Below are 16,442 nucleotides of genomic sequence, written 5' to 3' on the forward strand. Positions count from 1 at the left end.
AAAAAAATACAATATAATGGCCACAAAATATGTAACATAAATATAAATGGCAAAAAAATACAAAATAATGGCAAATATACAACATAATGCCAAAAAATACAAAATAATGGCAAAAATACAACATAATGCCGAAAAATACAACACAATGCCAAAAAAATGCAACATAATGGCAAAAAATACAACATAATGGCAAAAAAATAAACGAAAAGACTTACAAGTCAGCAAAACCAAACTGAAAACTAAAGACTGAACGACACAAACCAACTCAAAACCGAGGTTGACCTCAGGATATCCGGAATGGTAAGCAGTTAGTGCATTCTAGAGGAGTATAATATTCTTGAAACTGTCGATCTCTCCCCGTTGTAATTAAGTATAGTTTGTACGAGCTTCTTTGATCAACATCAATATCCACTCTAGGCTTTCGCTGCAGTGTACTAGAAATAAGATTACTTACTGTTTACTTTCCGACCACTCCCGAGTTCTCCTCGGATTTTTGATGGGGTTTGCGGTATTCAGTTTTAAGTTTTTCTGTAGGTTGTGGACTTTTATTTTTCTTTTCGTCTTTTTTCATGTGGTCATTGTGTTTGTTAGTCCTTTTTCAGGAACCAAAGGGTTGACTGGGGGATGGAACTTTGATCATCCAAAGACTGTTCCCGTCTGGCAGTGAAACCCTTGCAAAAGTTGGGCGTCCGTTTGTCTGTGAGGGATGTATAAATACGCAGCCACGTCCGTATGGAATGGGGACGTTAAATCTGGTGCCTCGTTTAATGAAACGCTCTATACAGGTTAAAAAAAACCCTTGCAACAACTCTCTGACTGGTCTTTAGGTGGCTTGTTGCAAGGCAAAACATTTGCCTTACCCAACATACCCCACTTGCCTATTGACAGTCCAAATTTACCACCCTTCATACCTTTTAACCATACCTTGGAGAACAAACCTGTATTAATTATTAATTTGTTTTCGTCTTGAATATGCATAAATATTTGCCACTGAACGTTAAGCAAATATCAATTAATCAATCGTTTTTCAAATTGTGATTTTGAATTGTCACCCACTCCCTTCGTCATATTTTCAATTTCATAGGTTTTTTTCATATATAAAACAAGACTGTTAAGTGAATTTAAGTGGTGCATGTCAATCCATTGAAGTCAAAATAAAATTTATAACAACAATACTTTTATTTGCAGTTTTATATCAAAACAGAACGGCTATTTCTCTTGTGGTAATTGTCTGCGTCAGAGGGTCGTTAAGAGTGACCAAAACCTTGTCCATAACATGTGCTGCAGCACCGGCAACATGTAATATACAACAGTTACATTGTGTCACACCATTGCAAGTAATGTTGCTATGGTAATTATCACTTCCTTCAATACGCATGTCAAGTTTTGTGGTAGATGATGCACACGCGTAATTTATTTTAACGTTATACCGTTGAAAAGGCTTTGGATCCCTTGGATTTACACTAAAGCCTATAAATCTTGGTTTTGGGCGTATGTCGTTTATTTTCTTCATTGACACCGGAAAAGGCGAATCCTCTTTGACCTTCAAATCAAAGCGTTCCGAGTAAACTGAATAATTTCCTGGAAATGTAGCAATGATTTGTACGGAAACATTTCCAGAAACGAATGAATCATAAAATATTATAGAATCTCTATTGCAATTATTTTCAATGTTTGTATAAAACTCTTTGCAAAATGATATGACAGTTTGAAAACTCGATTCACATGTTGTGATGACGTCACCTACTTGTGAAAATGATACTCCTGACATTACTTTTATTGACGATTTTATTTGCTTGCAAATATGACGTTGAAATTTATAATAGTTTGAAGATGCATATTTACACAGATGATTTGTTGAATGGATGAAGGTTTGGCAAACAGCTGATTCCTGACTGTCTGTCTGATGTACAGGTTTAACCGGTATCCTGATGTGATAAAGTCCAGGGTGAGACGTCAATGACCCCAGAAAATCGTTTTGTATAATATTTTCGGAATGATTTGCTGCAGTTATTTTTGCAGAAACTTCAGCAGACGAATCGGGTTCGTTGCAACTTTTAATTTCCACTGGAATTTTGATAGAATCTCCTTTATGATGATGATTGATGACGTTCTTTGATCTCCTTTGTATGTTTCTTTTCTCTTCAACACTAGACGGTAATATATTTTGTGTCTCTTTATTGTCCTCTAATTCAACTTTCTCCTGCTTTGGCTTCATTTTACAGACAGTTATATCCTGGTCAATTTGGCCTTGGCCTTTGTTGAAAATAACGGTCACGTGCACAGAGCATCTTGTTTTCCAGTCATATGAAATTGTTGTCCCTGAAGAGGAGACAATTCTTGATATTTTGCGTAGTTTTCCCATTACTATATTAGATGAAACTCCATACTGATCATGTGACCGGAAACTTTTCAAAGACCTAACACTTCCATTCATGTCTCTTTTTCCATATACTGTGATGTTTTGATTAGTTGGAAGATTAACATGAATTATTCTTTGGTCGACGGTATTGATAAAAATTGTATGACGAGGTGTCTTCTTCATTTCTGAAAAAAAATATATAAGCACTTCTAAAGTAGTGAGGACATATAATTTCAACGCAAGTCAATACAGTAAGTTTGTTAAAAACGAACATATCCTATACTCACTAAAAGGCGTTCCTTGTAACTGAGAAGATAATCTATTTATTGCAAAAGGAAATCGTAATATATGAACGAGCAGATTATCAATTATATAGGAGCTGCATTCTCACTTTTATCGATTGGCGTAATCATGATTTAGTTGACCGTTGATGACCACAGATATGATAAATTGCCACTGAATACGAATACATATTTATAATTTATGAATATATATAACTGTTATTGTTTTCCATTTTGATTTTACACCAAATAAGAAGTGTGTCAGTATGTGAGCAGGCACTGCCTACCCATCCCATACACTTTGGTTTATCTCTATGTTTTTGTTGTGTTCGTGTTGCTGAATCTTCAGTTTTCTTTAATTTTTGGTCGTGTCGTCGTGTGGCTTTCGTTTCAGTTGCATGCCACCTGTGGAATCGTCTTACTGTTCTACACCGCGTTTGTTAAAAGACATAGTTTGATATTTGATACCGTTTGTCCCGTTTTGAATGGACAGATTCTATACTCCCTATATACCGAGTTCTGTATGCATTGCAATTCGTTTGTTATAAACGAGTATATATACAATTTATAGTGAGTTCATTCAATACCAAAAAGATATTTACTCACAACAATGTGTTCGTTATACAATGTGTTTACAGTGAGTTCATTCAATACTGGAAAGATATTTACCCACAACAATGTGTTCGTTATACAATGTGTTTACAGTGGGTTCAATATAAATAAATCATTAATTCAATTTATAATCTCAATACAATGAGTTCGTTATAAATGGGAAAATCCAACTCAAAACGCATTAAAGTGAGTTAATAAAAACGATAACTCTTTTGCATTTAATTCGTTTTTAGCAAGCAGACTCTATATACTCACTACAATGTGTTCGTTCTTCGTGTCCTTCTTTACAATAACATTTATTTCCAATACCACAAACGCCTTTTCCATGACAACAGGATATACATCCTAAAATGTAAATAATTTTACACACGATTAACTTGAGATTGATGTTCAAAGAAACAATTACGTTATTCAAATAGTATGTTTGTTCTTTTTTTTTATTATTATGCTTGTCTTTTGATCTCTTTGCAATTTACCATTCTCCAATCATGTATATAAGATGCGGAGGATGATTTCGGAACTATATTTCTACCAAGTTTGAATCACATACTAACATGTTTCTGAGTTTAATGTGACGTCCATTTTCGCTGAACTAGTATACATTATTGTTTAGTGGCCAGCTGAAGCCCGCCTCCGGGTGCGGGATTTTCTCGCTTTATTGAAGACCCGTTGGTAGTGTAGGCTGATTTCTGCACTTTGGTCGGGTTGTCTCTTTGACGCATTGTTGGCAAGTCAGACATCGTCTGTTACCACACGACTTGCACCATCCTGCAGTTGAACCGCTTTTATTAGAGGAGACGTCAGCTCTCACGAATAAGTCTTTCAGACTTGCTGGTCTCCGAAAAGCTAAGACAGGAGGTTTTACTAACCTTTCACGTTTGATCCGTGCAAATTATTGCCAAGCACCCAAAATTATCCAAGATCTTTCCCAAACCTCCTGTCTTAGCTTTTCGGAGACCAGCAAGTCTGAAAGACTTATTTGTGAGAGCTGACGTCTCCTCTAATAAAAGCGGTTCAACTGCAGGATGGTGCAAGTCGTGTGGTAACAGACGATGTCTGACTAGCAAACAAATACTGAATACTCTGTCGGGCTTGCAGGTGTAGTCACTTCGATGACAATTCATGCGTTTGTTGAATGGCTGTTCTGTCTCGCCAATATACTGCATGCCACATCGACACTGAAGAAGGTATACAACATTCTGTGTTTTGCAAGTTACATTACAAAATATAGTGTACACAGACCCAGTGGAGTGGCAAGTAAATGTTTGAGTATTCAATATTTGTTGGCAAGTCAGACATCGTCTGTTACCACACGACTTGCACCATCCTGCATATGGTGTACAAAAACCTTTGCACCTTTTGTTTGCGGTTTATCATCTTTTCCGCAAGTTTATTGTTTTCTGTTTAGTATTAAATTTATAATTAAGATCCATTTATTACACCGGTGATCCGTTTATTTGGCAATCGCCAATGGCAGTCAGCAGGGTTTAAGAACGTTTGTTGTTCGACCAGTTAGTCAAATGCGTTTTGTTAAAATATACTTTTTCACTTTTTTAGTCTTTTGGAAAATGTTGTTTGTGCTGTATTTAGACCCCTCTAACAAGACATTTGTTTTGCATGCACACGTATAAAAATTGCGGTTTTTATCCAACGCAATCATAGGTTTGAACGTTGTTTTCAATTTAGACTTGTTTAAAATTTAATTGTATATATATATTTTACAGGAATGTATTTTTTTTCAGCCTTGTATCACCATCACTACTGGTGATCCGATGGATAAAATCTGTTGTAGAGTCGTCACTGGTTCAGACGTACTTATGTATATATATATATATATATATATCTGCTCTTTTGTTTATAATTGATTTGTATGTAGTTCAAGATTATTGAATTAGAACTCTCACGTTTCTTAAAAAGATGTTCAGTGTTTCATTTGTATGAAATTTAGCATAGCTACATAAAAGGGAGAGAGAGAGAGAGAGTACAGTCTCCCAAAAGTTTACATAGAACCTTGAATGCCGAAGTAGTTCAGAACATTTGGTGAACCATTTAAACATAAGTTCAACTGAATATGATTATTAAGTGGTAATCTGTAACGACTTTTAAGCGTATCATCCTCCTGGTATGACAAATTACCTGATCTATTGTAGGTATGGTCTGTTGAACAATCAACGATGGAATTATATGTTACACTCTCTGGTAATGTTATATTACCATTCTTCATGAACACGTTGATCTTATTAAACTGAACGGTTCTGTAAAAACAAAAAGAAATAAAAATCAGTATCTAAGGTCGGATCAGGAAGTCAATTAACTTTTTGTTTTGTTTTTAAGTACGAATAGTGTAAATATGAAAAACTTTTGTACTTATGTTAATGATTTAGAGTTTGCGTTTGTGTATAAGACTTCAATATCTAATCAAAACGAACGAATAATATCACATAATAAATGTCTATTAACTAGGAAAAAGTAGGCACACAATTACATTGCCGATGTTCTAGTTATATTTGACTGATCTATAGATAAAGAAGACACCTAGCTACATCATAAACGTTATTTCATCCCCAGTTTAAAGAAGCAAGGGGTCATAATTTAAAAAAGACGCAGCGCTTTTTATTTGAACAGTATTCGTCTCATTCCTGTTGATATAAACAAAGGCACAAGTAATATAACAAAGATAAATGTCATGTTTCCGTGAGATAAAAAATGTTTCTTTATTTTTTGTTTCCTTCACAATCATTTGAAAAACCTCGAATTGAATGATTCAAAAATCAAATTGTATTAAACGAAGTTTGTTGCTGTCAATGATTTACATTGAACATTATTTAGTAAATGTCTTTGATTATTTATTGTAGCTGTGACTGAGATTCGAAATGACAACGAATTTTTAAAAATTGCATTCTTAAAGAAATGAAAGCACTCACTCTGGATATTCCACAACTATATCTATACGTGTAATGTTAGCTAAACACACATTAGCAAATGTGAACATTGCGGACAGAAGAACCCCATATGTGACAGCGATCTGCCATCCATGGACTGATGCCAATATACATAATGTCAGAAAGTAGCTGTATAATAATGGAAATCCGCCATTTAGTTGGTAACTGGTGAATTTGGGCTCCTGGATGTTAGGAAATATTTTAACAGTAATTTTTCCCGCTTTTATTTCGGTGTCTATTCTGCATTGACTGGAAAGAAGATCACTAGGTATATCTTCTGTTCCTTTTTGGTATAACTTTGCTTTTGCTGTCACAGCTGTACTTCTGTTAGATTGTTGCCATTTGATATTTCCCTAAAGTATAAATATTAGATTGCTGCCAATTAATATTTCTCTAAATTATAAATATTAGATTGCTGCCAATTAATATTTCCCTAAATTATAAATATAAGAACTTACAACTCTACCAATCAGTTTTTCAGTAGACATAATTTCCTTTTATAAGATAATTTCCCGGTTTAGAACAATCTCATCTTTTATGTATAGTTGTCTGCTTTTTGTTAGACTAAGAGCGTAACAATCGGGAAGTAAAACGTGAGTAAATGCAAATAGAAAAAGTGAACTACTGGTGTTCTTTATAGATTTCCAATTATCAATAAAGATCAATAAATATACTTTTCTCTGCTACACATTGCTGTTGATGACATGTTTGATACATTGTTACAAGTTTTACATCTTTTTTCTTCTTTTTTTATAGAATTTTACATCGAATGACAACCAGAACTAAAACGAGTCTTTACTGTCAATATCATTAGATAAAATCTATAAGACATTCGCGTTATAAGTTCAAAGACAGACACATCATTTTCCCGAGGTTTCAAGTAGTCATCATTGAAAACCCTTATGTGAGATTAGGAAGACCATTCTTGGAGAAACAGATTAGTTTATTAGTTGTTTTTGACTTTGAACAAGCTTTCAGTAGCGAGTATACTTTAAAATCGGAAATCTGTGTCTTTTGTCTTTAATGTAAGTTGTTTATTTACAAAAAAAATGGTATGTTCGTGACGATCTAATGAGTTAAGGTATTTCCAACTGAGTGTTACAGTTTGTTCTTATGTTTTGCTTTTAAACGTGTATTGTTTAGTCATAAGTCCGGCCGTTGGTTCTCTAGTTTTATATTTACTACATATGTAACTGTAAGTTCTTTTTTTAAAAAGAAACACATTAAGTAAAACTCTTGGTCTATTTTACAAGGCACATTGTATGTTATTCTTTTCGGTAGTTTGTTGTTGGGTTGCTGTCTCCTTGACGTATACCCCACACATCCTTATTATATTTTTTAGATCTTTTTTTCGTGTGTGATACATCTTTAATTGCGTCTATTCTTCGTCTTGTTTGTAATAATGAAGAGGGAAAAGATTAAACGTATCGCATTTGTCAGATAAACCATTTCATTATTTAAGGTACTTACCGGAATTTCAGAATACACATCCAAACTGATAGGTTCAAGGCTATCAACCGAAAATAGTTCTTCCCAAACGTCTCCCTGACATGACACTACGGCAATTAGTACCAATATTATCATCATCTGTAAACGGGAATCATTGTAATAAAAAAGTAAATACATTGCCAAGTGGAACAAAAAAAAAACAAAACAAAACAAAACAAAGCATACCTTATACTGCCAAAATTCACCAAAGGAAACCTACTTTAAACAAATCTAATATAAACAACAATAACTGCCTTTTCCTAAATTTTGATATTTCAGTTTCAAATGGGAACCCCTATACTAAAGATAACAACAAATAGGACGCTTTTACACTAAATCTATTATTATTCTTAAATTTATTTTATACGTTGTTCGTATGTTGTGTTGTTACACCACTGTCCAAGATTAGGGGGTCACAAGTCTGTTGTTTCTATCCATGGGAAGGTCGACTATCCATATATAATTGTTTCTACCCAATGGGAAGGTCGATATAAGGATAGTCGACCTTCCCATGGATAGAAACAATTGCCTGTGTTAGGGGTAGGTTTGGCAAATATGTTCAATCCCGCCACATACTGTTAGGTGCATGTCCCAAGTCAGGAGCCTAAAATTCAGTGGTCGTCTTTTGATGGCGTATAACATATTTGTTTTTCGTTTTATTTTTTTGTCCAGTAAACAGGATGGTGATTTTGTTTGATTTGTTTTACATTTTGTCATGTCGGTGCCTTTTATAGCTTGCTGTGTAATATTGGATTTGCTTATAATTAAAGGCCATCCGGTGACATCTACGCCATTTGGTCTCTGGTGGATAGTTGTGTCATTGGTAATCATACCACATCTCCTTATTTTATAGTGGGTTGGTGTCTGATTGACCTACATATCTTTAACTCTTTTCATTCATAGAAAATGTTATCTATTTTACAAACGTAAAGCATCTAGTTTACCCTTATAACTGAAGATATATTTGAAACAGATTGGGAAATAAAAGTTTGAATCAGATTGATACAGTAAAATGGTGATATCTTACTTGTTATAATTGGTTCATTATAAATCACGTGGTTATGTTAAAATCACTTATTCGTTAATTTTCAAAATCATACTTAATCATGATGAGAAATTGTTTAGGAACCCGTATTCTGAATTATGCAAAAAATATTAGATACATTACAAATACAATTTTATTGGGTTTACATGAATTATGACTTCCATTGAGTCTTCATGCTAGTACATTTATGAAGTGGTGTTTTCATATTCAAGCATTTGGGTCTATACCGCTGCGTGCAGTCTGTTAGTCCCGTAGGGTAAATGTATAATCAGTTCTGTTCTTTCTTGATTTATAACACGCATTTCTTAAATTCGTCGTTGATAAATTTAAAATTAGTTAAGAAACCAAGGTGCTAACTACTCCCTTAGACAAAGTTGATCTTCTATTGTTTTGGCTTTTCCATTTACATTATTTAAGTCTCTTTCGGTTATAAGTTCCTAACGTATTCAAGTAGTAAAACATAAAATTTTGGTTTTGAACGTTTCCAATGAAGGTTAATCCAGAAAAGCGCTTCGGACGCACCAAATTTACAATTCATTTTAATGCAATAGTAAAAAAAAAAAAAAAACTTTTTCTCCATAAATAATGAATTTTGATTTATGACAAAAATTCAATTCGATTTAATATCATATTATTTCATTTCCATTCAGTCTATAACATCAACGAAAACCACAAAGTCAAGAGAAATGGTGTTTCAAGTTTAATAGACACATATGTGCAATAATTGAGAAAACGACAAGTCAAGCCGACTAGCCGGGTGGAAATATGAAATACAAGGTGTGTAGTTTTTTTTTTATTGTTGTTGTAAATAACTAAGAACAAATTTAAATAACAGGTTTTTTTTAGCATCAATCATGTAAATGAACATACATTTTTAAACACTTCAGAACATCTTTATATAAATTTGTCGAGAAAAGGCCATTCCAGGCGCAATATACAATGACAAGGAAAGCGAAACAAGTATTGTTTTTCAATGGTATTAGAAAAATTATCCAATTGAAACGCGGTTTTTTGGCCTTTTTGCTTTTGTTTCTCTAAAATCATCAGCATCAGAGCTAGACTCAAGCTAGCAGCCACTCGCTAGCAGCCACTCCGCTAGCAGCCAGTTTTCAGGTATGTCTATAAACCCAAAAGTTGCATAAGATTCAAACTAACTAAAACTTTTTAATTTTATATTACCACTACAATATCTGTTTTAACTTCAATTTAGCCGTCGAAAACACTTTTCAATGTATTTGAAAATTTCATTTCCTGTTCAATATGAAAATTTCATTTCCTGTTCAATATTTTAAAAAAACAATAGTATGTGCTTTTAACATCGTGCAGGTGCTGCACGCTTTAAGACTTCACTTCAACTGTCAACACTCAAAAATGACATAATTTAAATGTTGCCTAAATTTTCTTGTTACATGGTATCGACTTTGCCATCAGAAAATGTTTGTGCGATATTGTGTGAAATAGCTTTCCATATTCTCGGCATCCTGTAAAATAGTTCATAAAAAGTAAAAATATTTCTACGCTACGAGAATACAAAGTTTAGTTCGTACTTTTAATACTTTCATGTCAAACAAATCTGTTTTAGCGAATCATTCTTTTTCAGTAACAATGGGTTTCGCTTAGTTTTGATGACACGCAGGGTTTATTTTTAGTAATCAAAGTATGGTGTGCAAGGACATAACTAATTAATTATATTACCAATTAAAAAAAAAATCAGAATTTTTTTTATAAACTTTGAAAGTTAGGGTAGGGTAGGGTGCCGGACCCCAACTTTGGATCAATTTAAAAAAAAATCCGTGCTATACCCCACCTGGATTTTTCAGTCAAGCATGCCTAAGGGTCCCAACTTTCATTTGCACCTAGTGTGGAAAAAAGTATTGCCTCAGAATTTTTTTTATAAACTTTGAAAGTTAGGGTAGGGTAGGGTGCCGGCCCCCAACTTTGGATCAATTTAAAAAAAAATCCGTGCTATACCCCACCTGGATTTTTCAGTCAAGCATGCCTAAGGGTCCTAACTTTCATTTGCACCTAGTGTGGAAAAAAGTATTGCCTCAGAATTTTTTTTATAAACTTTGAAAGTTAGGGTAGGGTAGGGTGCCGGACCCCAACTTTGGATCAATTTAAAAAAAAATCCGTGCTATACCCCACCTGGATTTTTCAGTCAAGCATGCCTAAGGGTCCCAACTTTCATTTGCACCTAGTGTGGAAAAAAGTATTGCCTCAGAATTTTTTTTATAAACTTTGAAAGTTAGGGTAGGGTAGGGTGCCGGACCCCAACTTTGGATCAATTTAAAAAAAAATCCGTGCTATACCCCACCTGGATTTTTCAGTCAAGCATGCCTAAGGGTCCCAACTTTCATTTGCACCTAGTGTGGAAAAAAGTATTGCCTCAGAATTTTTTTTATAAACTTTGAAAGTTAGGGTAGGGTAGGGTGCCGGACCCCAACTTTGGATCAATTTAAAAAAAAATCCGTGCTATACCCCACCTGGATTTTTCAGTCAAGCATGCCTAAGGGTCCCAACTTTCATTTGCACCTAGTGTGGAAAAAAGTATTGCCTCAGAATTTTTTTTATAAACTTTGAAAGTTAGGGTAGGGTAGGGTGCCGGACCCCAACTTTGGATCAATTTAAAAAAAAATCCGTGCTATACCCCACCTGGATTTTTCAGTCAAGCATGCCTAAGGGTCCCAACTTTCATTTGCACCTAGTGTGGAAAAAAGTATTGCCTCAGAATTTTTTTTATAAACTTTGAAAGTTAGGGTAGGGTAGGGTGCCGGACCCCAACTTTGGATCAATTTAAAAAAAAATCCGTGCTATACCCCACCTGGATTTTTCAGTCAAGCATGCCTAAGGGTCCCAACTTTCATTTGCACCTAGTGTGGAAAAAAGTATTGCCTCAGAATTTTTTTTATAAACTTTGAAAGTTAGGGTAGGGTAGGGTGCCGGCCCCCAACTTTGGATCAATTTAAAAAAAAATCCGTGCTATACCCCACCTGGATTTTTCAGTCAAGCATGCCTAAGGGTCCTAACTTTCATTTGCACCTAGTGTGGAAAAAAGTATTGCCTCAGAATTTTTTTTATAAACTTTGAAAGTTAGGGTAGGGTAGGGTGCCGGCCCCCAACTTTGGATCAATTTAAAAAAAAATCCGTGCTATACCCCACCTGGATTTTTCAGTCAAGCATGCCTAAGGGTCCCAACTTTCATTTGCACCTAGTGTGGAAAAAAGTATTGCCTCAGAATTTTTTTTATAAACTTTGAAAGTTAGGGTAGGGTAGGGTGCCGGCCCCCAACTTTGGATCAATTTAAAAAAAAATCCGTGCTATACCCCACCTGGATTTTTCAGTCAAGCATGCCTAAGGGTCCCAACTTTCATTTGCACCTAGTGTGGAAAAAAGTATTGCCTCAGAATTTTTTTTATAAACTTTGAAAGTTAGGGTAGGGTAGGGTGCCGGACCCCAACTTTGGATCAATTTAAAAAAAAATCCGTGCTATACCCCACCTGGATTTTTCAGTCAAGCATGCCTAAGGGTCCCAACTTTCATTTGCACCTAGTGTGGAAAAAAGTATTGCCTCAGAATTTTTTTTATAAACTTTGAAAGTTAGGGTAGGGTAGGGTGCCGGACCCCAACTTTGGATCAATTTAAAAAAAAATCCGTGCTATACCCCACCTGGATTTTTCAGTCAAGCATGCCTAAGGGTCCCAACTTTCATTTGCACCTAGTGTGGAAAAAAGTATTGCCTCAGAATTTTTTTTATAAACTTTGAAAGTTAGGGTAGGGTAGGGTGCCGGCCCCCAACTTTGGATCAATTTAAAAAAAAATCCGTGCTATACCCCACCTGGATTTTTCAGTCAAGCATGCCTAAGGGTCCCAACTTTCATTTGCACCTAGTGTGGAAAAAAGTATTGCCTCAGAATTTTTTTTATAAACTTTGAAAGTTAGGGTAGGGTAGGGTGCCGGCCCCCAACTTTGGATCAATTTAAAAAAAATCCGTGCTATACCCCACCTGGATTTTTCAGTCAAGCATGCCTAAGGGTCCCAACTTTCATTTGCACCTAGTGTGGAAAAAAGTATTGCCTCAGAATTTTTTTTATAAACTTTGAAAGTTAGGGTAGGGTAGGGTGCCGGACCCCAACTTTGGATCAATTTAAAAAAAAATCCGTGCTATACCCCACCTGGATTTTTCAGTCAAGCATGCCTAAGGGTCCCAACTTTCATTTGCACCTAGTGTGGAAAAAAGTATTGCCTCAGAATTTTTTTTATAAACTTTGAAAGTTAGGGTAGGGTAGGGTGCCGGCCCCCAACTTTGGATCAATTTAAAAAAAAATCCGTGCTATACCCCACCTGGATTTTTCAGTCAAGCATGCCTAAGGGTCCCAACTTTCATTTGCACCTAGTGTGGAAAAAAGTATTGCCTCAGAATTTTTTTTATAAACTTTGAAAGTTAGGGTAGGGTAGGGTGCCGGCCCCCAACTTTGGATCAATTTAAAAAAAAATCCGTGCTATACCCCACCTGGATTTTTCAGTCAAGCATGCCTAAGGGTCCCAACTTTCATTTGCACCTAGTGTGGAAAAAAGTATTGCCTCAGAATTTTTTTTATAAACTTTGAAAGTTAGGGTAGGGTAGGGTGCCGGCCCCCAACTTTGGATCAATTTAAAAAAAAATCCGTGCTATACCCCACCTGGATTTTTCAGTCAAGCATGCCTAAGGGTCCCAACTTTCATTTGCACCTAGTGTGGAAAAAAGAATTGCCTCAGAATTTTTTTTATAAACTTTGAAAGTTAGGGTAGGGTAGGGTGCCGGACCCCAACTTTGGATCAATTTAAAAAAAAATCCGTGCTATACCCCACCTGGATTTTTCAGTCAAGCATGCCTAAGGGTCCCAACTTTCATTTGCACCTAGTGTGGAAAAAAGTATTGCCTCAGAATTTTTTTTATAAACTTTGAAAGTTAGGGTAGGGTAGGGTGCCGGACCCCAACTTTGGATCAATTTAAAAAAAAATCCGTGCTATACCCCACCTGGATTTTTCAGTCAAGCATGCCTAAGGGTCCCAACTTTCATTTGCACCTAGTGTGGAAAAAAGTATTGCCTCAGAATTTTTTTTATAAACTTTGAAAGTTAGGGTAGGGTAGGGTGCCGGCCCCCAACTTTGGATCAATTTAAAAAAAAATCCGTGCTATACCCCACCTGGATTTTTCAGTCAAGCATGCCTAAGGGTCCCAACTTTCATTTGCACCTAGTGTGGAAAAAAGTATTGCCTCAGAATTTTTTTTATAAACTTTGAAAGTTAGGGTAGGGTAGGGTGCCGGCCCCCAACTTTGGATCAATTTAAAAAAAAATCCGTGCTATACCCCACCTGGATTTTTCAGTCAAGCATGCCTAAGGGTCCCAACTTTCATTTGCACCTAGTGTGGAAAAAAGTATTGCCTCAGAATTTTTTTTATAAACTTTGAAAGTTAGGGTAGGGTAGGGTGCCGGCCCCCAACTTTGGATCAATTTAAAAAAAAATCCGTGCTATACCCCACCTGGATTTTTCAGTCAAGCATGCCTAAGGGTCCCAACTTTCATTTGCACCTAGTGTGGAAAAAAGTATTGCCTCAGAATTTTTTTTATAAACTTTGAAAGTTAGGGTAGGGTAGGGTGCCGGCCCCCAACTTTGGATCAATTTAAAAAAAAATCCGTGCTATACCCCACCTGGATTTTTCAGTCAAGCATGCCTAAGGGTCCCAACTTTCATTTGCACCTAGTGTGGAAAAAAGTATTGCCTCAGAATTTTTTTTATAAACTTTGAAAGTTAGGGTAGGGTAGGGTGCCGGACCCCAACTTTGGATCAATTTAAAAAAAAATCCGTGCTATACCCCACCTGGATTTTTCAGTCAAGCATGCCTAAGGGTCCCAACTTTCATTTGCACCTAGTGTGGAAAAAAGTATTGCCTCAGAATTTTTTTTATAAACTTTGAAAGTTAGGGTAGGGTAGGGTACCGGACCCCAACTTTGGATCAATTTAAAAAAAAATCCGTGCTATACCCCACCTGGATTTTTCAGTCAAGCATGCCTAAGGGTCCCAACTTTCATTTGCACCTAGTGTGGAAAAAAGTATTGCCTCAGAATTTTTTTTATAAACTTTGAAAGTTAGGGTAGGGTAGGGTGCCGGCCCCCAACTTTGGATCAATTTAAAAAAAAATCCGTGCTATACCCCACCTGGATTTTTCAGTCAAGCATGCCTAAGGGTCCCAACTTTCATTTGCACCTAGTGTGGAAAAAAGTATTGCCTCAGAATTTTTTTTATAAACTTTGAAAGTTAGGGTAGGGTAGGGTGCCGGCCCCCAACTTTGGATCAATTTAAAAAAAAATCCGTGCTATACCCCACCTGGATTTTTCAGTCAAGCATGCCTAAGGGTCCCAACTTTCATTTGCACCTAGTGTGGAAAAAAGTATTGCCTCAGAATTTTTTTTATAAACTTTGAAAGTTAGGGTAGGGTAGGGTGCCGGCCCCCAACTTTGGATCAATTTAAAAAAAAATCCGTGCTATACCCCACCTGGATTTTTCAGTCAAGCATGCCTAAGGGTCCCAACTTTCATTTGCACCTAGTGTGGAAAAAAGTATTGCCTCAGAATTTTTTTTATAAACTTTGAAAGTTAGGGTAGGGTAGGGTGCCGGACCCCAACTTTGGATCAATTTAAAAAAAAATCCGTGCTATACCCCACCTGGATTTTTCAGTCAAGCATGCCTAAGGGTCCCAACTTTCATTTGCACCTAGTGTGGAAAAAAGTATTGCCTCAGAATTTTTTTTATAAACTTTGAAAGTTAGGGTAGGGTAGGGTGCCGGACCCCAACTTTGGATCAATTTAAAAAAAAATCCGTGCTATACCCCACCTGGATTTTTCAGTCAAGCATGCCTAAGGGTCCCAACTTTCATTTGCACCTAGTGTGGAAAAAAGTATTGCCTCAGAATTTTTTTTATAAACTTTGAAAGTTAGGGTAGGGTAGGGTGCCGGCCCCCAACTTTGGATCAATTTAAAAAAAAATCCGTGCTATACCCCACCTGGATTTTTCAGTCAAGCATGCCTAAGGGTCCCAACTTTCATTTGCACCTAGTGTGGAAAAAAGTATTGCCTCAGAATTTTTTTTATAAACTTTGAAAGTTAGGGTAGGGTAGGGTGCCGGCCCCCAACTTTGGATCAATTTAAAAAAAAATCCGTGCTATACCCCACCTGGATTTTTCAGTCAAGCATGCCTAAGGGTCCCAACTTTCATTTGCACCTAGTGTGGAAAAAAGTATTGCCTCAGAATTTTTTTTATAAACTTTGAAAGTTAGGGTAGGGTAGGGTGCCGGACCCCAACTTTGGATCAATTTAAAAAAAAATCCGTGCTATACCCCACCTGGATTTTTCAGTCAAGCATGCCTAAGGGTCCCAACTTTCATTTGCACCTAGTGTGGAAAAAAGTATTGCCTCAGAATTTTTTTTATAAACTTTGAAAGTTAGGGTAGGGTAGGGTGCCGGCCCCCAACTTTGGATCAATTTAAAAAAAAATCCGTGCTATACCCCACCTGGATTTTTCAGTCAAGCATGCCTAAGGGTCCCAACTTTCATTTGCACCTAGTGTGGAAAAAAGTATTGCCTCAGAATTTTTTTTATAAACTTTGAAAGTTAGGGTAGGGTAGGGTGCCGGCCCCCAACTTTGGATCAATTTAAAAAAAAATCCGTGCT

The 16,442-nt window shown here is 36.1% G+C and overlaps 1 protein-coding gene across 2 annotated transcripts in view; it reads right to left on the reverse strand.

Annotated features, from left to right (window-relative positions):
• Positions 1-1,160: 1,160 nt before the first annotated feature.
• Positions 1,161-16,442, reverse strand: part of LOC127737475 (uncharacterized) — a 46,206-nt gene continuing 30,924 nt past the window's right edge. For both annotated transcript variants that reach the window (XM_052248188.1, XM_052248189.1), the window contains exons 2-6: positions 7,668-7,784; positions 6,180-6,550; positions 5,392-5,510; positions 3,511-3,600; positions 1,161-2,547 (exon numbers count right to left, since the gene is read on the reverse strand). In XM_052248188.1, the coding sequence (XP_052104148.1) occupies positions 1,196-2,547; positions 3,511-3,600; positions 5,392-5,510; positions 6,180-6,550; positions 7,668-7,784 (2,049 nt within the window). In that variant the 3' untranslated portion in view covers positions 1,161-1,195. The remainder of the gene's footprint in view (positions 2,548-3,510; positions 3,601-5,391; positions 5,511-6,179; positions 6,551-7,667; positions 7,785-16,442) is intronic.

This window comes from Mytilus californianus, unplaced genomic scaffold (assembly GCF_021869535.1).
Source record: "Mytilus californianus isolate M0D057914Y unplaced genomic scaffold, xbMytCali1.0.p SCAF_4, whole genome shotgun sequence".
Lineage (NCBI taxonomy): Eukaryota > Metazoa > Mollusca > Bivalvia > Mytilida > Mytilidae > Mytilus > Mytilus californianus.